This window comes from Labrus mixtus, chromosome 11 (genome assembly GCF_963584025.1).
Source record: "Labrus mixtus chromosome 11, fLabMix1.1, whole genome shotgun sequence".
NCBI classification, from domain to species: Eukaryota; Metazoa; Chordata; class Actinopteri; order Labriformes; family Labridae; genus Labrus; species Labrus mixtus.
This window is the reverse complement of record NC_083622.1, coordinates 15,906,112-15,931,066: the sequence shown is the minus strand read 5'-3', so window position 1 is coordinate 15,931,066 and position 24,955 is coordinate 15,906,112. Positions and strand designations below refer to the sequence as shown.

The 24,955-nt window shown below is 43.1% G+C and overlaps 1 protein-coding gene across 3 annotated transcripts in view; it reads left to right on the top strand.

The window, feature by feature from the left end:
* Positions 1-24,955, top strand: part of LOC132983041 (nectin-2-like) — a 78,237-nt gene that overhangs the window by 28,418 nt on the left and 24,864 nt on the right. For 2 of the 3 annotated variants that reach the window (XM_061049258.1, XM_061049257.1), the window contains exons 2-6: positions 608-717; positions 1,594-1,843; positions 3,689-3,982; positions 4,119-4,236; positions 4,825-4,973. In XM_061049258.1, the coding sequence (XP_060905241.1) occupies positions 608-717; positions 1,594-1,843; positions 3,689-3,982; positions 4,119-4,236; positions 4,825-4,973 (921 nt within the window). Of the gene's footprint in view, positions 1-607; positions 718-1,593; positions 1,844-3,688; positions 3,983-4,118; positions 4,237-4,824; positions 4,974-13,481; positions 18,976-24,955 lie in introns of those variants that run through there. The other variant, XM_061049256.1, reaches the window with a different exon arrangement.

The following is a 24,955-nucleotide window of genomic DNA, read 5'->3' as shown; positions in this document are numbered from 1 at the left end:
AGTCTTAAAACAGGTGCCATCTTGCTGACATCCACTAATGCGCGCTTACTCATACAAGTAATTACATTTTCACAGAGACCTGGATTAAACACACAGAAACACACAATTTTTTCACATGGACAGATTGTCGCTCTAAAGCTCCCTCGCTCTTACTGCTTCTCACACGCCTACTGACACAACACACCAAGAAAAGCATATTTATTTTGACTCTTTGCTGTTACACAGGAATGTGTCTGCTAAGCAAATGGCAGGCTTTAGAAAAGCATCCACATGATTTACGACTTATGAGGAAAAGAGAACTGCCTTTCTGCTTCTACTTTTTTTTTTCTCCCCCCAACACACATCGCCTTGTTTTTTTTATTATTTTTTATTTCAGCCTCTCCGTCCACTGACGCACAGTCATGGAACGATACCAGACTCTCGGCCTACTTGCCCGGGTTCACTAATGCTGTCCTCTGTTCTAGCAGACACTTCCTTGCTGTCCTCATTTATCATCAAGAGGCTTTGTACCAACACGATTCTCCTGCTCCCTCTCCCCCATCCTCTCCTAGCACAGGAAGGCAGGATACAAGTGAAAATAATGTCTCTCTTTCTCTGTTTTCCCCAGGAGTGTCGGGTCAGCGGGTGAAGGTGGAGCCGGAGGTGTTGTCATATCCTGGCCAGACTGTCAACCTGCGTTGTGCCTTCACTGATGCTGCCGGGATTCAGCTCACAATGGTCAGAAACGCACAGGAACACACACTCTCATGAACACCATTGTTTTCTTTTTTTTTCCACTTTCACAGGATTTGATTACTCCTTCATACCACCAAACTCATATCAGCTTTAAACTGGGTTTGTGGTTTGAAATTGTAATAAAAATGTCTCTTTCATCCTGAAATTGCAGCCCATTGTGCTGACTTGGCACAGACTATTTGCTGAAATTGCTCAAGACTCCAATTTTCTTTCACAATTGAATGTCAGACATTGGACATTAAGTGACTACATTTGACTAAACATCTGGCTGCTTTCTTGTAAAATAAAGTACATGCTAATTATGTGTCAACCTAATTTTGGAGGTGTGTTTTTTTTTTTTTTTTTTTAGATAAGAGGAATTCCTAGTAATTAAAATGAACCTAAAATAATAACACAGGTCTATGTGCTTTGTTTACTGACTCAAATCTAGCAAACTATAGCTCACAGAAATGATCCTAAGGCTAGTAATAGGTTTTTATCACATTTAGGCTTAATGTGTTATTACTCCAAACAAACAATACTAAGCTTAATTTTGCTTGGGGGGATTGAATATGCTAATGGAGACACTCCTTAATCGCATCTCAATGAAGTGGTAAGTGCACAACTCTGCTTGTTTCTGCTAAAAGAGAGCGGGAGTACTGCTCCTGAAAAACTCACATGCATATTCATACCTGCTCCACTTCTTTTTATTGTGATGCTGTGTACGCTGCCCCGAGGAGTTTACAGCGAAATACAGATGTCTTAAAACGCTCTTCTTCAGTGTCGCTTATCAATGCTGTGATAAATGAAGCCTGTGTTTCTGTTATTCACCACACGCCTTCTTAACAACATGACCCTGTGCTTCCTCCATCGCCACAGGTCACATGGATCTATGAGCCCAAGGAAGGAGAGAGGATCAACATTGCCGTGTTTCACCCCAACTTTGACCCCAACTACCCTGACTCACTCGTAAAGGGCCGAGTCAGCTTTGTACCCAGCCCCCCGATCCTAGACAGTCCCTCCATCCAGATCAGCGATGTTAGGATGAACGACGAGGGGAAGTACATCTGCGAGTATGCTACCTACCCCAGAGGCAACGAGCAAGGCATCACATACCTGGTCATGCTGGGTAGGTCACCAACATGATATATATCTATAAATCAAATAAAGACATAGTTTTAAAACTGCCAATACGCTTCCAAAAGAGTTCATGAGAGGGGTCATCAATGTTTCTGCTAGTAAAAGCAGGTATATGTGAGGAACCGGCAGCTGAGTGTACAAACTCTAAGTTAATTTAAATCGGTAATGAAAATAATTATTTTTAACCCTAGCAAGCAAATGTGCTTTATTATCAGTAACTAAAAATAAACGCACACTTTCAATTTCCCAATACACTTTGTGATTTTCTGTTGAAACCTGTGGTAGCTCCTTATTTTAAATGCACCTCTGTAAATATTTCTACCACAGAACTTAAAAGATGAAGGGGACTCTCGCAATTTAATATCCCAAGTCTTAGCTCTATGTCTAGTTACACCTGAGTTCCCCTAACCCTACAAACTCGTAATGTACAGGAGCACTGTTGTCTACCAGGGGTAACATACTTCTGTTGGAGTTCTCCATTGATCAACATGTGCTCTTGGGTTCAAACCCATCGCAGTTTTCTGTATTCCAGGACTTGAAACATTGTAAAATTCTCCTTGTAAAATTTCTTGTTTTTATAACCACTGGAAAAGTAACACTTTTTTGAGATTAAATTGGATTTTTACCTTGGGCACAGATGAATCAAACCCAACACAACCTTGACTAGCCTGTTATAAAAGAGCTGTAGTTTTTTTTTACCCATATTTTCTTACAATGAATGAAAGCAGTAGTCAAGGCAATTTAGATCAGGAGTAATACTACCATTTATGGATTTTAATATCTTTTCTCGCCAAAAAACTGTTCTCTGTTCCTGCCTCTCTAGCAGAGTTGTTGAAATTGTGCCATAAATGCTTTTCTTTGTGTTTTTTTTCCTTTAAATTTGTCAACCATCCCTTTTATAGTGAGTGTATGCATGTTAAATTAAATGTTTTATGATGTGATGTAGAAAGCGGCCTACTATCTATATATATATATATATATATATATGTGTGTGTATATATATATGTAAATGATTCTCTGCCCACCTCTTTTCATCTGATCTCTCCAACTCTCTCCCTCCCCCAAAGGTAGCATGCAGGTTAAAAGCATGTCCAGCTCTGCTTAATTGCTATTATAAGTGGTATTGTCAGATCAATTGTGTTCTTGTTAATGCAATGGAACCATTGGTCTAACCTTGGCCCAGCACCAGTGCCTCCACCCCCCCCCCCCCCCCCCCCCCCCACCCCCCCCCCCCCCCCCCCCCCCGCATCATGCCTCCCTGACTCCCCTCAGGCCTCTCTATTGATCTGGCTGCTTGTCATGCCTGCTGTCAGCTCCTGTCCTGCCTGCTTTCCTCTGATCCCACACTCGTATCAGAGAGGCCGATTGAGGAGTTATGAGAAGAGATGTACAGTAGATGGGGGCGGGGGTTCACAGAGTCGTGTAGTGATTTTGAATTTGTATATTGAAATGTACTTCAAGTAGAGGAAATAGTTTATCAATGGTGGTTCATTTAGATAGGGATGGGAAAAGATTAAAGAGAAGGAGGTAGATGTAAAGAAGATTTAGTGTTTGGGTGTTTTTACACTGGTGCTTGTAATTGTTTATCAACGTTGGCTCTCATGAGAAAATAAACAGGGTGAGGGAGGGTGCAAAGGTTGCTGGGGATTGAGGTTTTTGGATCTGCTTTTGCCCAGCTTCTGACTCAAATGGTTTATCAATAATGGTGCCTGTTATCTTCTCCCTCAACTGTCTTACTTCCATTTTTATCTATTTCGACACACTTTAATTTTCTCTCTCCCCTTTTTTGTCTTTTTCTCTCTCCATCCCCCCCATCAATCCATCCCTCTATCAGCTAAGCCCCAGAACTCAGCCTCCCTCGTGACAGTCGAAGCCGGAGCTAAGCAGGTTGTCGTGGCGAAATGCGAGTCTGTGGATGGCCGTCCAGCTGCGCAGATCTCTTGGGTGACCACAGCCAATGGCAACGCGACGACCGTGACGAAGCCAGGAGCCGACAACACCGTGACCATGAGCAGCGAGTACCGCATGGTTCCCACAGCGGCAGACAACGGGAAGGACATCAGTTGTGTGGTAGTGCACAGGACGCAGGTCAAAGCTGAGAGCTTTCCGTTAAAGCTAGAAGTTCAGTGTAAGAGACCACATACACACATTACCCAACACTTAGAACTCTATGAATTCCTTTGCTGTAACATGATATGTTTTGCCTGTGATTAATTGGACTATTTTTCCTCCTTCCTGCTGCTATTCATCTGTCCTCTCCCCAGATGCCCCTCGGGTGACAATAGTGGGTTATGACAATAACTGGTATGTGGGTCGTACAAACGTGCTGCTCACCTGCGAGGCTAATGGAAACCCTGTCCCGCTCTCTGTCCTGTGGAAGACGTGAGTATCAGCACATCCAGCTTCTCTTTTGTTACCTCGTTTCTCTCTCTTCACTGTCTCTCTTTTTCTGTCTCTGTTTTTTTCCTTTCATTACCCTTCGTTCCCAGGTCCACAGAGCTGTAATCAGCATTTTTATTATTGCCACTACAGCCCTGCGCTCTGATTATGGAGATAGGCGTATAATTTCTCATAATGGACTCTGTGACTCGAGAGTTAACCCCTGCTTTATGAGATACACAATATGACTTTCTTTCTTCTTTTTCTCTGTATTATTAACTATTTAAATAAATGTGGCCCAATTTGAAAAAAAATATTCAAGTCTAGTCTAGTTTCCATTGCATTTTCCTCCACCACGTGATAATGGATTGCCTTCTTAGGAAGCGGGAAACGGATTCGTTTTGCACTACCGATCAAGATTAGTTAAATGTGATGATATTGCACAATATAGCACATTTCAGTGAATGTGGATCCAGCTCAATGCTCTCATTGTGCCAAATCAAACAACTACAGTACTATGCTCCTTTTCCCCCTCCTTTTGACCTTCTTAATTTTCTTCTATCTCATGCTGATATGCTCATGTCCCTGCAGTATGTCCGGAGAGATACCTGACACGGTGCAAATCAACGGAAACGAGCTGAAGGTGCTTAAAGTAGACGATGCCGTGAACACCACTTTTGTGTGCGAGGTCAAGAACCGTATTGGGAGTGGCAGGGACCAGGTCACAGTCATGGTCAGAGGTGAGTTCAAGAACACAAACATGGAAAGCCCCCTACACATGTACACCAACATTTTATGTACACAGCATCTGTATATACTATCCTAAAGATGTAGGTCAGATCACATAAAAAATAGAAATTTAAACCTCAAACGAATGTTGTGCTATCAAAGGTAACCTCAAAAAGAAGCACTTTTTGTGCACTTTTCTGTGGTTTGACAAATTGGCATTAGAATTGTTTCTGCCATCACAAATCCACCCATCTGCTGCTCTAAGTAGGTTAAATCCAAGACAAATTGTAATTTGTGAATGTTTCAAATGGTCTAAAACTGACAAATTGTACACACTAAATGCCTCAGTGAAGGAAGCATTTCAGGAGTGAAATGAAAAACACATTTGTGGCTCGCTTGGGTCCCGTTCATCATCTTAACCCTCCCCTGGCTTCTACATAAAAACATTTATATCCTCTGAACTGATGAACTGGAACCAAGTCCACTTCCATCACATGTGCTACACATTTTCCTGCTGTACTGCAATCTTATGTCTTCCCCAGGGATCCACCTTCACATGTCACTTGAACACAACATACACAAACACACAGATTATCTGTACTGAGGAACTCTCTTTGGTGATTAGTGTAGGGATAGAGGGTCCAGCTGCTCTGTCTGTCTAGGGTGTGTGTGCAGAGAGTAAGTTCATATCTGCATGGATTCTGTGCTCTTTTGGGTTCTCTCCTTCACCTTTTCATGTCTCTCCTTCACCTTGGCCTATTAAGCATGCATGTCACTTTTTCCTCTTTCACTTTGCATTCACTGTATAATGCTGTATTATCAATGTTTCTATGCCTCAGCGGTGTCCAAGGTTTGTCAATCTGCTTCCTACATCACATTGCATTTAAGACAGCATTTCTTTTAGTTTTTAGTGGTAGTACACATTGTGAGGGTTGCATATAGAGGAGAAGGTCCTTCTCTCTGCTTTTCTTGTACTTTTTTTAGTAGCTTCTCAGCAGTGCCCTTGACATGTAGTAATGAGCAAATGAGACTAAAGCAAAGGAACAGTGTTCTTTCACTAAAAGTGATTCATTTCACTCTCAGACACTTTTTTACTCTACATTGACTGGATTTCAGTTTTTCTTTTATTTCTATGTATGTGTTTGTGCAGTTTATTTTTTTAGTTTTATGTATTGAGGTGTAAACATGTGTTTGTGCAGTTTATTTTTTTAGTTTTATGTATTGAGGTGTAAACATGTGTTTGTGTGCTGTAGCGCTTGTTGTACCACCTCAAGTCTTATAGTGAAACCAGAATGGTGCCAGTCAAGATGGAAAACACACCATGCTTCCATTCCCCGCTGTTCCTCCAGAGTTTGAACTGCCCTCCTCAAAAGGGTTCACTCCTGCATCTCACCTCATACAAAATACATCTCCCTTCAATTTGCTGTTGCATGCCTGCACTTAACCGGAAGTTTTTCCTGCTGACATGGTGGTAAACCTTTTTCCGTAATGGGGGGGAAAAAGAGCATTTCTCTGGTGGTTACATTTTAAGAGCAACAGCGACTCCATGCCCTCCTTTTCTTTCTTTTTTTGTCCCTTTTGCTAAGTCCCTCCTCATTTTGTCCTTTTTTTCTTTCTTTCACTCCTACCCCCTCAATCTTTCTTCAAGTCCCTTAGCTCCTTATGGTGCCACAGTATGCGTCACCGGTCCTCTGGGGCCATTCTGTACTGCTGCAGAGTAGTGTTAGTGGCTTCTGTATCACAAAGGATGTTACAGTCTCCCGCTGTGTATTACAAGACACAAGCAGGGAAGGTACAAAGATCCAGGAAGTGGATGGGGGAAGATGGAAGCTGCTGCAATAAGATTTAAAAAATCGGTGAACGTGGACTGGGATAAATCAGTGCCAGCATGCAATCCTCACACTTACAGAGAAAGCGAGGGAGGGCGCAAAGGCATGAGGGATGGAGCGAGAGAGCGGATGCTGACGGCATTTAAAACTCCCATGGGAATCTTGTGCCACTGCATCCTATCTCCTCTGCTATTGGCCTCCACTATCTCTCAGCATGGCGTGTGTGTCTGTCTGTCTCCAAGCCTCTCAGAGCGGATCAGTCACCCTTTGCTGCTTCAGCTCCTGGCTGCTTCTCTCCTTGCTTCCACAATCCATTCCTTTTTCTCGCTCTGTCTTCATCCCACTTTTACCTCTTTTTTTTGTATTACCATGCTCCTCTCTCCTCCTTTTTTCTTACTAGTTACTCTGGTCTCTCCTTTAGTTTTGAACCTCCCACAGTTTCCTAGCCCTGTCATCTCCCTCTATCTCGTCTTGCCACCTCCTCCCTCCATCCCACTCCCCTCTTACTCACTGGCAGAAGAAGAGGAGGAGGATAAGACGGGAGCTAAATTTGCTGGCAGTTAAGAGGTGACTGAGGCAACCAGCATGTGTCAGAGCAAGGTTTGTAGTAGGCAGAGAGTGAGGGAATAGTTTTCGGAAAGAAAAAGGGTCGAGTCAGTATCGGTCGAAGTACAATGAAAGAGTTGATGACTGTCGAAATGAGCGAGATATGGAATGACTCCAGGTGGGGGTTGGATGTAGACCTGTGGAAGCTAATGTGAATGTGTGTAGACAAACAGGGCTAAGAGGGGCCGACAGGCGTGAAACGGCCAGCACCTGCTACAGAGCAGGTCCCCTACTTCTCTCTACCCCAAAGCTGCATGACACGCATATCTACTCTAGTGTGTCTGTCTGTGTGTGTTCCTGTGTCCTCTGCCCTCAGTCTTGTCCTGTGCTCCTGGGGGCAGCGAGAGGGGTAGATGTCCTCTTTTCTCCTTGCCTCTCTTCCTCTCATCTTCGATCCTGCTGCTTAGTCACACACATAAACGTATCCTTCCCTTTTCTCCCTTCCTCTTGTCTTTAGATTTATCTATCCCTCGCTATCTCTTTCGCTGCAGTTTGCTCTTTTCATTGCATCTCTCATCCTCTCAGTTAGCATATGCTCTCTCCTCATCCTCCTTATCTCTCCCAGGTTGTCTTTCAGCCTCCGCAAGTCTGCCACTGATCCCCCCCCTGCCCAGAGAAGAGACTTCTGCCCCTAGCTTTCTCTCTCTATCTCTTCTCTCTCTCTCTCTCTCACATGTTATTTAGCTCTGCCTCTCTCAAAAGCTTAACTCTTAAATACCAGTAGCTCTTCCTTAATCACAGCTTAGTAGTCTCCATCCCTCCATTCCAGGCTCCTCTCGCGGGGGTTCCTATGTGTCTAACCCAGATTCCCTCCATCTTCTGCCATGTTTCAACCCTCAAATTTTTCTCACAGGGGTGACTCAGCTGTACCTTCTAAAGTTGTATGTCCCCAAATAAATATCCCTCATTGTTTTAACTTAATTAAGTCAATTCAGTGCTCTTTCCTCAGAGAAGACAGTTCAAGGGCAAGGAGCCTGGCCATTTTCTTCCATTGAGTTAGGGGGTGTGTGTGTCTGTCTTTTCTGTCTCTCTGTTACTCCGGTCATGCGAAAAACAGCCAGAGAACAGGTCTGGACGGAGCCAAGACTCCCTCCAGCCTGCGACTGGCCCCCTGCCCACCCCTCATTAGCACACACTCACACGTACTCAGTTGTGCCTGTGCATACACACACAGTTCTGTTCAATAAGTTAACATGGTGACAGAGGGTACTGCTAAGCTATGCTCTAGGTGCAGCCCAGCCCTGTGTCAGCAGGCCACTGTTGACCATGATGCTGTGAGTGTGTGTCTGTGTCTGTGTGAGTGTGTGTCTGTGTGTGTGTGTGTGTGTGTGTGTGTGTGTGTGTGTGACCATGCATGTTTTTGGGAGGCTGCAGTTGATGTTACTTCCACTCCATCTCCCTCATTACTTGCGGTCACTTGGAGCGTACGGTCGTGCTGGACGTGAAGCATGCTGTGTTTTGGCTTACGCAGTATGCTGTGTGTGTGTGTCTTTGAGGAGATGGCTTGGTGCTTGTGGGCTGCAGTTACTGTAGCTTTTGCCTGTTTGTTATCCCCCCCCCCCCCCCCCCCTTGTTATCCACACAGCATGCATATTGCAGTTTTTCTGCTGGCTCATCCAACAGCATGTGTTTAGAAGATGTCCTCTCCTCACCCACTTTAAAAGATTCCTCTTGTGCTCTGTTTGGATGTGTCCTAGGTCTGCATTGGGCCTGTACTGGGAGCCCAGGCTGGCTCCTTTACATCTATCTCTTGAATCTTTCAAGTGTTGTGTCCAGAAGGACAGAATAATACATGAATCATCATCCACCAAAGGAATTACCAGTAGAGACTTTGAGAGACACACATAGAAAACTGACTTGAGCGACGCATTAAAAATAATTGGATGAGTAGAATTTGGAGAGAATTTGCATTTGAATTTTGGTGTAATTCCCTTTGAAGTGACAGCAATGTGCGGCAGCATCCGGCCTTAGTCTGCACAGAGATTGTTGGCACGTTGCTTGCACTGAAGATCCACCAAGCCTAAGGTGATAATGCATTTCTTGTGTTCCTGTTAGAAGTGGACACTGAGGGCTAGCTCTCACTCTCATGTGTGTGAACAGGAATGCTTAGCACTACTCGGAGGAGAGAAGGAGGAGGGAGAGATAATGTGTTAGGGGAGTCTGGTGGGAAATATTGAAATAAAGGAAGGGAATTTGCCACACTTTTTTTCCAGGAAAATGTTGCAAGTGAAGGACAGATGAGGAGAGCAAGGAGAAAAAAGCTTGTGACAGAAATACAAACGTGAATTAGGGATATGGCGCGAAAGGGGATTTAGAGAAGATTGAAAGAGTGTATGTAGGAGGTAGCTGGTGAAGTGGAGGCAGAGATGGAGTAAAGAGTTGGTGAAGGGGAAGGGAGGCGGAAATAAAGAGAGAGCGAAGAGCTGAGCTGAGAACAGGTGTAGCCGGTACTAGTCTACAATTTTCGCCCCTGACAAGAATCAGTGGTACGAGAGTAATGCTGTTGGCTCTCTGTACACTTAACAAGAGAGGCTGGATTCTGTTGGGATTTAAAATGGGAATGACAATAAGAATTGGACTGATTTTCTACTTTCAAATTTAGGCAGGGATTCCAACAGCAGCATCTCCTGGTTAATCCTCAGCAGCGACTGGTAGAAGTGCAGGGAGTGGAAAAGAAAGCCAGAGTGACAGAAAGGATGTTCAGCTTAGCAAAGGGTTCTTGATCACTTTCAACCAGCAACTGAAATCAAACACTCATTGACTAACCACGTAATTTTTTTGTTTTATTGTGTAGCTTCTGTGCTAAAAATCTGAAGGAAGCAGACTTAATTCCATAAAATATTTCTGCGACAGAGTGCCTTTCTTCTTCTATGACTGTATAAACTGTTTATTGCTTCTGAGGCATCCAGCTGCACAAAATGATCCAAATTGAATAAACAAGTTAATTAAATAAAATCAAGAACTAAATGTTTGAATACAAAACACATAAAGAAATAAACTCTAAACTTACATGAAAAGTTTGATTAAATATACATTCATGAATTAATTTACCATTTTTTTAAATTGAATTCTTCTAAGCTCTAAAGAAAGCACATGTGTTTTTTTTTGGGGGGGGGGGGGGGGACACACACATCATACTGAATTGCTCCTCCATTATAAAGAAGTAATCATAGACTATTTCTTATTTTGTTTTACAAAATGTAAAATAGCCAGTGTCATTTGAAGGACATTTCTAAGAGCTTCACAGTACAGTGAACGCTAACAACATGGGTGGAGTTGACCCTTTACTCCTTCGGTGTTAGAGCCATAATCCCTGCTCACTGAGAAATAGATGATGCCCTCTTGGGGAACCGGTCATTGGGTCTACGGAGAGTTATCATAACCCCAGGAAGCACTTAGAGCCCTGAACTCTTGGCCTCAAAAAGCCTGTGCAAAGCAGTTTCACTGTGATGGTTCTCTTGGCGGCTTTGCATACTCACAGTATCTTAACAAAGCCTGGTTTCAAACCTCAATACTTCTAAAAGCTTCTAGTGTTTGGTCAGATTCCAAGCAGAGTTGTTGTGTGACCTTCTTTTCCTTCCTGATATCCATTCTTCTGCTGTACCTACACTTGAGTATCGGCTAATACAGCGTAGCCCTCTGATCCAGTACAATAAAAACTTACATTTACCCGTAATAGTTATTTTCAACTGTCATAATAATCATTGTTTTATGGCATGGCTCAGTACAATCTTAACACAAAACGTTAAAACCAGAAAGTCTAAACATTAGAAATTACTCAGTGCGAAACCCTTCCAGACATGATGTGTCAGACAGAGATCTTTAGAGACATCCAGATTTTTAACTTAAAACTACTTCTACTACTTCTTTTGACATCTCAGTGTTTAGAATGAACACAGTTTGCTAGCTTTCAATAATGTTACATTCACAATGTTGCAAAGCTGTGCAATGTGCTCGATTGATCATTTACCTGGAATATGTTTAGCTCTCTTAAAAAAGATGCTAATGGAATCCTAAGTATAGGTCTATATGTTACTGCTGTGAATGATATTGTTTTGAAGAAGAGCGTGAAATGGGGGCTTAAAATATTTGCAGTGTTTGATTAGTGCTTGGACAGTGTGCATGCGCCTGTGACTGTAGGAGTGTGTGTGTGTGTGTGTATGGATACGTAAGCAGACGCTTGGGTGAACTGTGGCACGGAGAAGCTAAATGTTTTTTGCACATTTGTAATTACTGTTTTTATGTTGTTTTCGATGTATTGTCCATGCAGCAATTTCCCAGCATCCTAGACAAATTTCTCCCTAGGGAGACGAATAAAGAAACCTTGACCTTGAGATGTGCTTGATGAAAAAACAATTCTGCATTTAATGCTGCTTAAGAGGCATAATGGGTACTGGTTATCTCTTGTTTTCCATATTTTTTGATCCCATAGTTCCTGATGTATGTTTGATTTACAACTTTTATCCAGGGAAAGCCCTGTAGAGCTTCACACAAAACAAATGAATAATTTGTTTTGGTTTTGGCATTTGTGGTAGGCTACTGAAACCTTGAATGGCTATGATTTACTTATGCAATAATATACCTAACACTAGCCTGTGCTTTTCTTCTCTTGTATCTTTTTCCTTTAAAATACCTGCTTTAAAATATTGCAGTAATAAAACTGTTGTGAAGCTGACTTGTCAGTCATCCAGTATAGTGCGCTCTCTCTCTCTCTCTCTCTCTCTCTCTCTCTCTCTCTCTCTCTCTCTCTCTCTCTCTCTCTCTCTCTCTCTCTCTCTCTCTCTGAACTTTCACCGCCCTGCTCCCCGACATTCCTCTGCAGTGATATTGGTGCAACTTTGTTATTTGAGCCAATAAACAAAGGTGATTTTCTGTCTCTATGTGGTAGACACTAAAGTTTTATGAATCTTGAATATTTTAAAAGCAAAAGATACAAGAGAAGAAAAGCACAGGCTAGTGTTAGGTATGGGATGTAAAGGGACCAGGGAAGTGTGAGTTCAGAGAAAACACTATATGGCTGACAAGTCATATGGGACTTCTTTACAACTCTGATTTAGACTCCGCGACATCTCCCCGGGATTGTGATGCACAAACAGAAGCTCTGTGTATTGGATGATGGAGCCCTAGTTTTACTCAAGCCCTCCTTAGCCAGTCTGCACTCCAGGAAAGCCTCTGTTTGACTTATTATGAACTCAAAATGGCTTCTTCTGACGTGTGTGTGTGTGTGCATGTAACATGGCAGTCGTGACTAAACCAGTTGTCCTGAAGCTAAAATGGACACGCACATTAAGGAGCAGTCGCGCAGTGCCTGTGGTTTTACACAAATGGAGAGGGGTGCCAATCCGTCCCCTCCTGCTCCACACTCATGGCTTCCAGGAAGAGTTGTCATTCCGCTGTGTCACTTTGTCACTCACTCACTCCTCCTTCTCTTCTTCATCTAATTTCCACCCTGCACTCCTCCATCCATCATCAGCCTCCTCCGCCTCTGCATGGCCTCCACCTGTTCTCCCCTGCAAACGCCACCCCCCCCCCCCCCCCTTGCTCCTACTGAAAGTGTGTGTCTGTTGCTTGCACAACCAAACCCCCCCCCCCCCCCCTCCCTCCCTCCCTCCCTCCCCATCTTGCCCGTCTGGACTTGTGATGTGTGGCGAGCCTTAGACAGACCCTAGCCAATGACGGCGACACGGGGAAATGTGGTGGGGACGTTGTTGTGACGTGGCTATGGGAATGGGGACAGGAGCAGCTCTGAGGGAGACGAGGAAATGTCAGTGTAGGAAGAGGGTCAGCACATACACACACACACACAAGGACACACACTTGACTTTACTGACACCTCAACACTTTTACACACTTAACTGAATACAGTTCAAACCAGCACCATTGACATTATCCAACTCCTTCCCTCTTTTTGTGTGCCTACTCTTTCCCTTCATATTACTCTTTTTCTCTCCTCTTTTTATGCTTTCTATTTTCCCTCCTGCCCTCTCGCCATGTTTCACACTGTTCTCTTTTTTTCCATTTCTCAACCATATCCCTTTCTTCCCTTTTTTTCTCCCTCCCTGCTTCTCCTTCCCCCTCCTGCAGAGCCCACAGTGAACCCATCCAATGCTGGCGTGGTGGCAGGAGCTGTGATTGGCTCCCTGCTGGCTCTCCTTTTGGTTGCCGCTCTCATCGGCGTGCTTGTCACCCGTAGCCGCAGGCAACAGCAGGGCTACCGCGCCAATGGCGCCGGCGACATGAAGACACGCATATTCGGGGGCGGAAAGAAGGCCAGCAAGAACGGCACAGGTGGAGGCACGGGGAGCAGTGGCCTCGGAGGCGGCAACAACAATGGCCCAATCTACGTCTACAACGAGAGCTCCTCCCACCAAGGCCTCGGAGAGAAAAACAACCACCACCAGCCGCTCACCATAGGGGGCCGGCCTGAAGTTGTTGCAACTACTCCCACGGCCCAGGACATCCTGCTGAGCAATGAATTAGACGATGCAGAGAGAAGGAAGTTTGATGAGCTGGAGGAGGATGAGAGGTATGACCACTTCACTGGAGGGGCCCCTATCCTTCAGCTTCGCCCTCCACATGACCAGGACAATATGATTGGAGACTACATTGACGATGACATGGAGTCCCAGCGGGACGGCTCGGTCATCTCTCGGACTGCTGTTTACGTATAGAGCAGGAGGAGAAAGAACGGAATGGAGGAGGAGAGAAAAAAATGGAGTTGATGGTGGATTCCTCCTGAGGATTTTATGGCTCCGTGGTCTTATCCATGTTTGATTGAAAAAGAGAGAATTATACCACTTTTATTTTTGAAAATTGATTTTAAATATAGCTGATTATTAATCACAGTGAAGCCCCCAGTATGGACAGAATGAACAGGAGGGTTTTGTTGGAATATTCTGAAAGGATCTTTGCTGTAAATTTGTCTCTTAGAACTGGAGGGAGAAAAAGAAACAACCTGTCTCCCACTGTTTCAGCTCATGCTATCACTATCACTGGAACCTTGACAAGAACTCTTGACAGACAAAAGAGACGAACTGTGTAGTGTGGGAGTAGGATAATGGAATCATGATACAAGCTTGGCTATAGAGGAGGCAAACACACTTGCAAATTCACTCTTATCTTCACCAAAACAGCGGAAGTGGAAAGGCTTGTCAAGACAGATACATATTGCCTGCTTGTCTCAGTCCTCCTGTGAAGAAAAAGTTTTTTGTTCTGGTTCTGCGTTGTGCTATGACAGCTGCTGGCTTAGTTAGGAGCAGGTGATGGGTTGGGAAGGTAACATTGGAAGGTATAGACAGTTGCCATCATGAAATATAGAAAAGCGACAAATGCTCCTCTTAAACGTAAATAACTTAACAATAGACCTAAAAAAAAAAAACGTGAATTTGCTGCTCAAATAGAAGTCCAGCTGAGAGTTTGAAGAGACTTCTTAACAAGGTATTCACATACAAACTTTTGCACTGTGCCTAGAGGAAAGAGACGGTAAACAAAAAACGAGGGAATGAAGTGTAGCTGATCTGACAGGGTCAGGGATGGAGAGAGGGATGCAGGAGACAGGAAAGCAAGAGAGAAGCACGTCTCTCCTTCTTCTCTTCCTCCTCATCCTCGTCTCCTCAGAGCGCTCCTGACAGGAGGAGCTTGATTGGTAATGAGCCGTGAAGTCGCTCGCTTTAGCTGGGACCAACAGATTGCCACCACTTATCGTTTATGACGTGGCAGTTTCCTCCTCCCACCACCTCTTCTATCTCTCCCTCTCTCTCTTTCACTCTCTCTCCTCATCCCTCTCTCCAGTTGTTTATGGGGAGTTTATGATTTATCCAGGGCAGTGTCGAGGTCAGGGCCACAGAGAGCAGGGGGAGTATTTTACTGCTCCTGATGTGTCAAGCGCCCCACTAACTCTACTCCAGCGCGGCCTGCCGTGACATGCAGGACTGACTAATCCACCTGGAGTGGCCATGCTCACTCCGCTGCATGGACGCTCCCGTCTCCTCTTATATTTAGTAAATGGCTGGCAAATCTGAAAACCCCTTCAACATAAGAACCATGGTTGCTTGGATAGATTTTCAATTACATCCTCTAATATTTCTTTCCATTAGCGGATGTTGCTTAATGTGGTGAATTGATCAGGAGATGTAAAAGGTCCAAATTGACGCTATGGGAGTCATATTGACTAACAGGCAGCAACTGGTGAAACGGTCCTTTATGATGCAGCTTCAGGGCAGATTGTCTCCTGACTGTTAATTTATCCTTTTAACGAGTCATTGGAGGCCTGCTAAGACAAATATGACTTGTGGCTACTGTACACAGCTTTCTTTTCGGGCTCAGTGTACATTTAACATGCCACACTGTGTTTGTGTAGCCTCTGATGACTGTGATGGACAATCTTAAGGAGAAGCTCTGTTGTAGCTCCTCTAATCATGGATTTTCTGGCCTTCTAATCAGCTCCCCTTTGACCCTCTGGGAATCCGGTGAGAGCAGTTTTTTTGATGACTGTACTGACCTCCTGCAAGGTCCAACTAAGAGCTGGGTTGCAGTTCGCTGCAGGTCATGAGGTCAAACACTGGGTGACCCATTGCCAAGGGCAAGAAATGACTGCGCCTGCATCTGCTAACATAGCTGCTTGTGACCTTGAACTTTGGATGTTAGACACACTCTTGTGCAGTTCAAGTATCAGTCAGGGCAAGACTGCGTGTGTTTGCCATTGTGATAGCAGTAAACCCTCAGAGAGAGAACGGGAGAGAAATGGAGGAGGCAGAGGACACAAGCAGAGAACGCTTTCCCTGTTTTAGCACCGTCTAGCATATTGTAAGTCAGTGTGTTCAATAGGATTATCGTCTAATGGCCTTAGCTTATACATAACCGCAGCTCCGGTCAACCTGGGGTACAGAAAATTTACAGAGCACGGCTGATTTGCCACAACCACTCAAACTTAAAATGTATTACTTATTTTTGCACTTGTATGTGTCCATCGATACAATGAGAAATCAGTGTAATATGTGGTTTTTGGGGTAAAAGTGGCAACATAAGGGAAAAAACTGTTGTATGTAAATTTTGGTGTGAGGTATCTGTGTACTATATATATGTAAGCATCTTTATTTTTCTTGTGAAAATGTGGATATTTATAAAAATGTAAATATCAGATCGATGGAGCCAGTGTTGCCAGTGTTGTGGAAGTGAAGAGTAAGGCGTTGGTTGGAAAGTAAAAAATAAAATTAAAAAAGAGTCTCAGAGGTCTTCAGAATGTAATTTTTAATCTAATGAAAGCCTCTTTGGTTTGGTTGTGGTGGTGTTATAGAAGGCAAGTTTAGTTTATTTCTATAGCACATTTCAGCAACAAGGCAATTCAAAGTAGACAATAAACACGACACCAAAAGGCATCATGACAAAGGGCAGAAAAACACATAAGAGGACATTCAAAAATCATTCCTTAAAAACTTAAATATCAAAATATAAGCAGCTTAAAAAGAAACTAAAATAAAGAATAAGTTTATATAAAAATAAGTGACACAGTTTAAAATCTTATTATGATTAATGTATAAAAATTGTTTAATGACAGGCAGCCGTAAACAGGAGTCTTCAACTTTGATCAGCAGACCTGCCGATTTCTGAAAGTTGTTCCAGATGTAGGGAGAGCGTAGATACTGAACACTTCTTCTCCGTGTTTGGATCTGACTCTGGGGACAGAAAGACCTGTCCCACAACCGGCTGGTCTGGATGGTTCATCGTTAATCAAAAGGTCATTCATATATTTTGGTCCTAAACCATTCAGAACTAATCAACCAGCAGTTATACAACAAACTGATCTAACAGAGCGGAATTTATATAAAGCCTAAAAGTCCATTTATATTGCAGGAAAAAAAATATATAAATGCTCTCTTCTTTTTTGTTCAATTCCTCATTGTTCGCCTTTCCACGTTATAAGCACAAAATCTTTTTTGCCCAATTGGCTTCTCCTTCTTGACAGACACTCTGCCAATGCAAAAATACCCACAATACTTATAATTTATCAGGTAGACCGTGAACACACAGGCAATGCTTGTTTTGCATCTGACTCAGCTGCGCGTGTGTGTACAGTGGGTGTCAGTGTGTATTTTGGTGATGCTTTGGGACATCTCTCACTGCCATTTGGGCTGTAACCTTAGTAGCCGACCTTTGTCACCATGGAAAACCTAGGGAAGTGAAGATATTATTGTGCATTTTGGACAGCACACTGACTCACACACATATATACACACTGTACACATACATACGCTGAATGCAGAGAAACATTCGCCCACACACAAACACCCCTCAGTCACTCTCATTATGCTCACTCCCACAGCCAAACTGTGCAGAAGACACCTCATACCTGACAACTCTGCCATCTCCTGACACAAGCCCACACGAATACGCTCGCATAGCTGCACACAAGTGCGCACGCACACACAAACACACTTTTGTCTTTTCCTCTTCTTGCTCAGTGGCTCTGTCATGACTTATACGCAGTCCTGTTACTGTGGGAAGAGCCTCAGCATGATATGTCCCCCTGCTCCGCTGCTTTCTATTCCCCGCAACTTGTCCGACTACTTCCAAATCCATGACCATGTAGTAGAACCGAGACAAGTGCACACTTAGTGACACACGCCTTTCACCCAGTGTAAGAAAACACAGGCTTTTCAGGAAACTTTTTTCCCCCTTTGCATTTGTTCTACACAGGAAATGCAGATTTCACAAAAAATGCCCCTCTGCTGACCTCCATCCCCTCTCAGATCCCTTTGAATGCTTTTAGAGAGTCACAACTTCCCACTCACCTCCCAAATTATGTTTTTTTTTTCTGACTTTTTTTTTTCCACTCCAGTCACCTTCGCCACTATGACCACCTCCACAAACAGACACTGTTGCCACCCACCAAGTACAGGCCTGTCAGACAAATTGCTTTTAGAGAAATCCACGATCCATGTCTGGGTCTAGCACAAGGTTAGATAGTGTAAAAAAAAAAATATATTTTACAAGAAAGCCACATACTGTTGCTGTTTCTTTGGCTCCAAACATCTGATGATTAATCAAAGCCTTAACATCTCCCATCTCACTTGCATAAAAAGAAGAAAAGGAGAAATCCTTCCTGTGTACATAGTATAAATATATAAATATGTAGCAGAGAAAAGAATTACTAATTTATGGTGTCACGTTTGTGTATTTCTCAGTGACAGCAAGCATGAAGGATTTATTTTCTCCTATTACAGTTTCTCTTCTCTGTTATTTTGCAGTGCTTTATAATTTATGTTTTCGGAGTGCTTTATTCTTGAGTGCTGCGCTGTGATTGCTGCCAGAAACTGGCAAAATGTGCTTCTTCTATACAAACGAACTGTGCACACAACAGACACAGTCTTACCCCCAAAAATGTGCTTTTTTATTATTAGCATTATTGACTGCTATGTGTAACTTGTCTTTTCTTTTTTGTATTTTTTAATTTTGAATTTATTTTGTTTGTTTGGGAAAAAAAAAGAAATTGAATTCAAACTGTTGTCAACATTTTGTTGTGTCTTTCTATATTTTTTCGTATTTTGTTGCTATTAAAGATTTCTTGATTTTTAAAATGTTCCAGTGTGGCTCAGCCTGGTGTCTGTCTCCCCCCCCCCCCCCCCCTTCCTTGTGTCCTTCAACACTTAAGGTGAGCTAGGATGACCGAAGATCTAGATTGAAAAGAAGTGCAAGTCATTGATTCTCACTGATTAGATTTATAGATTAATTGATCGGGATATGAAGTGGCCTCTCTGTCTCTTGTCAACCATCCTTCACACTCCAGACACACCACCCCTCCTCTGTTTTTCCCCCACTCTCATATCCTGGTCTGTCTGTTTGTCTCATTTCAGTTTTGATAAATCTGTGTGTGTGTGTCAACAGACCTGAGATAACAGGTTTAGAGCAAACTGAAAATAGGAATAGGAGATTCCATTTTGTGGATTATAATTGTCCTGAACTTAAGCTCCGCCTCCTCTGTCTGATTTGTATATGTGTCCTGGTTGGCTGATTTGAACTTGCTGCCTTGGTAACAGGTATGTAGGAGACTTCTGTACTTGTTTAAAGGGCACATTTTCCTATTAAGTTTTTGACTGAGCATACAGCTAATGAAGAGAGATGATACAAAGCGCACATGCATGCTCTTATTTCAAGAGCATTATTTTATATATATATATATATATATAATTAAGTTCAGCTGGGCGTCTTCGCCTCACACTGTGCATAAACACATACTGAGACAGAAAGGATGGAGTTGAGGAATGTGGTGATGTAGCTTCAGTGGTTTTCCTGGAGAGAGGCAGTTTGTGTTTTCAGTGGGGGAATGTGCAGGCCAAGCTGAAACTGGGTAAATGGAGCGCTGCTCAAAGGCTGCATTGTTTGAACTCTGACTAAACCAAACTGGTTTGGTCAAATTTTAACAGAAGGGCATGCAGAGGGCTGTCTTTGTGTGTACAGGTTTGTGTACTCCACTGAATGTGTGTGCTCATGCATGCATGTGCACCTGCCTTATTTGGTTTACATGTAAGCAGCCTCTATGTGTGCACACCAAATGATACAATTCAGTTCTGCTGTCAAACTCCAAAACATGGCGAATAACAATTTGTTTATGGTGGTTATGGCAGTGAGTGCTCTTGTGTTTGCCTGCTGCTTTGATGCGGTCATGTATCTGTGTGTCATCCTGGCTTCTTGTCGCAGTTCATTTTTGTTGCAGGCTTCTTCTGTCAATGCACAGCTATTTACTGCGAGTCCAGCCCACCATCTGGCCCCTCTAATTGCTTTGGATTCGAGGCTGGCGAGATGAGTACACACATGCGCGCGCGCACACACACACGCGCACACACACTCTGACTCCTTTGGTTTTCTAGTTGCATGTGAAAGACTCGAGCACAGCAGACAGGCTTTTAAACTACAAGCAGTAATAAGAGCTTGTGCATCACTGTTGTTTGGACAGTACGTTTGTCACAGACAAAAGTGTGCGCCTCATGTAAGAGCAGAGACCCTGTAACTAAGAACCTAGCCTATTTGAGCCCTGAGCAAATAACCTGGATCTGAAGCCAAAGTGACAGCAGCTACGCTGAGCACCACCACTGTGTTCGACATTAGCGTACAGTGATGAGACACGGTGCAGAGCCCCTGGGCTATCCGGCTAGCTGGTTGTGGCCCTTTTTATACCAAGTTGTGCTTATGCGTAGGCGTCTATTAAGCAGAGAATGAGCATGCGAGCTTGTTTGGTCAAACAGCATGCTGAAGAAGAAGAAGAAGGTGTTTAGGCACCCGCTGTGTGCTCTGGTGCCGGCTGATGCGATTTCCACAGGGTGTTTGTGTGTTAAGGGGTTTATGTGTGATATGTGATAGTTATCAGATTGTTTGCCATGTACTAGCGCTACCATGTGCTGACTGCATTAAATGTTGTTTCACACATGTATGTCTTTTTAAATTACTTAAAGGTTCTATATGTAACTTTTTACATGTATAAATGTTTTTTTTATCTCCCATTAATAAGCGAACGGTTAACTGATGTGAAAAAGTAGATGTTCACTGTCTATCTGTGTTGCCTGTATAAACATTTTACCCGGGTTGTATTTTCCGTGAAAGCTCCAGGAAGTGACATTTTATGCGCGTTCTCAACGTCCTCCTCACTCCGCTCTGCTTACAGAGATCAACAGTACAAACTCATCACACACTCCCGGTCTTCACCTCCACAGCCAGAGGCCGCCTTCCACACACTTCTGTCCGCTCTAGGAGCTCTCAAATCTCTCAAAGGCGGACAAACTCATCACACACTCCCGCTCTCAGCCAGGGCCTGCGGAGACTGTCGTTTGTAGGATGGAGAATGAATCTGATATGGAATCTGTTAGTACAAATAAACGACCGGCCTCAAGCAGAACACAGACTCCTTCACAGACTTTCACATGTGTATGACCACTTACCTCCTCTGTAAACATTATGCCGGTAAATATCCAGTGTTTCACGGCCGATGATGATGCTCGTTTGTGTACGTCTGAGCACGTATGACGAGCACGCGAGCAACAGGTTACTGGTGCAGTTCGCCTAACGGCCTGCGGTATCGCTACAAACACAGTATTTTTGAAAGTTACATATAGCCCCTTTAATATTTGACTTCAAGCACTGGCAGCTACAAACACACTGTTGATTTACCATCTGATGGTGTGTTTGTTTGTATGAGTGGTAGGGATTAGCACACAGACCCACTTTACACTCTTCTCTGCTGATAACAGCAAACACAATGCTCCTCATTTAACCTCTTACCCTCTGGCTCTAGGCCTGACTAATAAATCCCAGAGTGAATGATGAATGGCTAGGACCGTGGAATGGATGTGTGAGTGATGGTTGCAGTGACCCAGGCCTTCACAGGGATTAAGGCAAGTCTCTACCTCTGACCTCAATTATAAAAGTAGGCTCTTGTATATTTTATATTTGCGGTAATGCGGCTGGCTTTTCTCTATCCTGCGTGTGGTGAAGTTCCAGATCTCAAGCTGGGTGTGTCTTGCTATTACTGAAAGATTTGTATCAAACACTTAATCTTTTAACAGACAGTGATAGGTCTCTCATTATTTTAGCTCTGCAATCCAGCCCATTGGTTTGAGTTATAGCTTTTAATAAAGTACGTAGTCCTCAGTCATCTGACCTCAGTCTAAGCATGTTTTTCATTTGCTGAAGACCAGACTAGAGGAGAAAATCCCCTAGGACAAGAAAAACATGAAGATGGCTGCAGCACAGGCCCAACAGTACATCACAAGGGAAGATAACAAGCGCCTGGTATTCTCTCTGGGTGAAGATTACTTTTTCAAAGCTTGTCTTAACTTTGTACATTTGCTTTCTTGCCCTATATAAGCCGGCCAGCCAGGCAGCAGTGCATTTAGCCAAATGCTTACTTCAGCACGCTGACATGCTCTTCAACGGCCCTTGCATGATAGTTGGCAGGTATCATTTTTACCTTGTTAATTATCATGTTTTTTTCTTATGCAGCATGCTAATATTTCCTAATAAGCACTTACCACAAAAAGGCAGATGAGTGTTACGGGGATATCATTTGCTTGCGATTCCTTAAAAGCCTAATTTTGTCTCGATGACCAGATGCCATTTCAAAAGTGTTGATAAGACCAAAATTATTGCAAAAAGTCCCGATGGCTGAATAGTTAAATCACAAAGTTGAAATTCAATCATGTCTGTATAGGATCTTTCTTTCATGTCATACTACAAGTTTCTTCTCTCTCTCCAGGAAGACTATTGAAATGGCAAACCGAAAGAGTTTACAGAGTACCTTTAAAGGGGCTGTTGATACAACAAATCATTTTTGAGGCATTTCACTCAAGACTTAATGTGAATGTAATGGAAGAAAAGAATGTTAAGTTTAATTTGCCAACTCAGACCTTTGATATAGGGATATATTATGTCATGGAAGAAATTTAGCACAAGGTACAAACAGGACTATAAAGTAGACTGCATATTATTTCCAAAATCATTTCAATTAATTGTCTCACATAATCACTTATTGCCTTCTCTGGCGGTACAGCTCACTTCCACACTGTTTTATTGAGATTTAGATTAAATCAATATTTTTAATAAATAGTCTATACTGGGTTATTATTTTCACCACTTCTGAGCCAGTTTGTGACACATTTAGGTTTGTTGACAATTCAGGAGTTAATATATAGAGCTTTTTTTTTTTTTTTTTTTACGGAAAATTAGGTTAAGGGGATTTTCAGTGGCACAAGATGAACTGCCATTGTTTCTTAGTGACAGGATAAAAATGTATTTCTGTCTCTACCCAGTCTTCTCTTAGTTTGGTTTCTTTTTTAAATAAGAAATTGATGTCTTTGCTTTCGTGAAGGCATTAGCCACAGGCAACAATTATTCATACACTGTTTACTCTTGAAGCAGGTATTACCTTATTACTTCAAATGTTAATGACATGCTGATGAAAATTATAGCTCCTCCATGCCTTAATATGTACTTATAATGAAGTGTTAGAGAACGGTGAGCTGGTTTGATTGACATCAATTTCAAAATGCCCCAAGGAAAGAAACCCTCTTTTTAAAGTAAGGATCATATTTCCTTACCAAAGAAGGTGCTTAAAAATACCAGACTGGAAAATGTACTTCTTCGAAACCAGGTATTATTATCATGTCAAGCAAGGTGAACGCAGAGGACGTTACATTTGTAAATAATACCAGGACATTGGAAATTGTATCATTTCTCTTGCTCAAGCGGTAAATGATAACATCTGATCTTCTGGCTTCTGGTCTTCAGGTTTTGTTAAAATGTGTGTCCACTGTGCACAAACACACACACTCCTAAAAGAACTCAGCCAGGCAGAAAGACAGACAGGAGAAGTGGATGCTCGTCTTGGGCAGTCTCTCTTCCAGCCCGTGCTGACAGAGCTAAAGGGTAACTGGGTGGTTGCAGTGCATTGTTGGCCAATTGCTGGGAGAGCAGAGAAGGGCAGAGAGAGAGAGAGGGAGAAAGAGTGGGTAGCATGGAGGGAGAGAAAAGGGGGGGGGGCGGGCAAGGGAGGAAATCTGAGGCCTCATGTATTGGCAGACAAGAGACTATACAGTGTATAAATTTAACAGTGACTAATACAAGATTAAAATCAAATAGGGGAAAAGAGAAGACAAAAGGAGGAGAGTAGAGGACAGAGAGAGCAAAAAGTAGAACAGAGGGAGGGAGACGAAGCCTGATTAAAGAGAGTGGAGACGGCTGAGTGAGGGAGGAGGATGATGAGGGCCGAGTTGTTGCAGCAGCTGTATTGCTGTAACTTTTTGTTTGTGTTAGTGTGTGTGTGTTTCTGTGTGAGGAAGACGGAGAGACAGATTGGGAGAGAAGCTTTGACGTCCTCAAAAAGCCTCTGACCTCGACACACCTGCACAAACGCCCTCAATCAACAGATGAAGGCTGCAGCAAGCGGGCATGCTTGTTTGTCAGTTAAATGAGCCCTCCAAGGTCTTCATGCTGGGACTTACCTGGAACAAATCCTGTTGTTGGAAATGTGAAAACAAAGAACATTGCATGAATGCATTATGACCACCAGGGAGGGTAGCTTCAAACTAAGAGTGCATGTGTCTATTTGTGTGTGTGTGCGCGCGGGTGTGTGTATGCATGACTTTTGTGTGTATGAATAAAAGAGATTTATATCAGGGAAATAATAGTTTGTTGCAGTTCCTAAGAATAGATTCTGTGACGGAAATGATTTTGATGCTGTATGCAAGCCTCTGTGTGTGTGTGTGTGTGTGTGTGTGCGCGTGTGTGTGTATGTGTGTCTCATTTCGTGTATTTGCCCTGGAGTGCTTTGCAGATCAAATGCACTTGCTGTTTAATTCACCGTCTCAACAGGCAGCCCTTACAAAGTACATGCACGCACCAGCCGCACACCAGCACACGCACGTCTGCATAACCTCAGACATAAACATACAGAATGGGAGATGAATATGGAGATAAAGACGAAATAAGTCTGCAAATATTTGGTCTTAGAGACTCAAGAGAGTCTTCTGGGGACTGCCGAGTCCGTAGTAAATTGTGGCTGATTGTGCTTC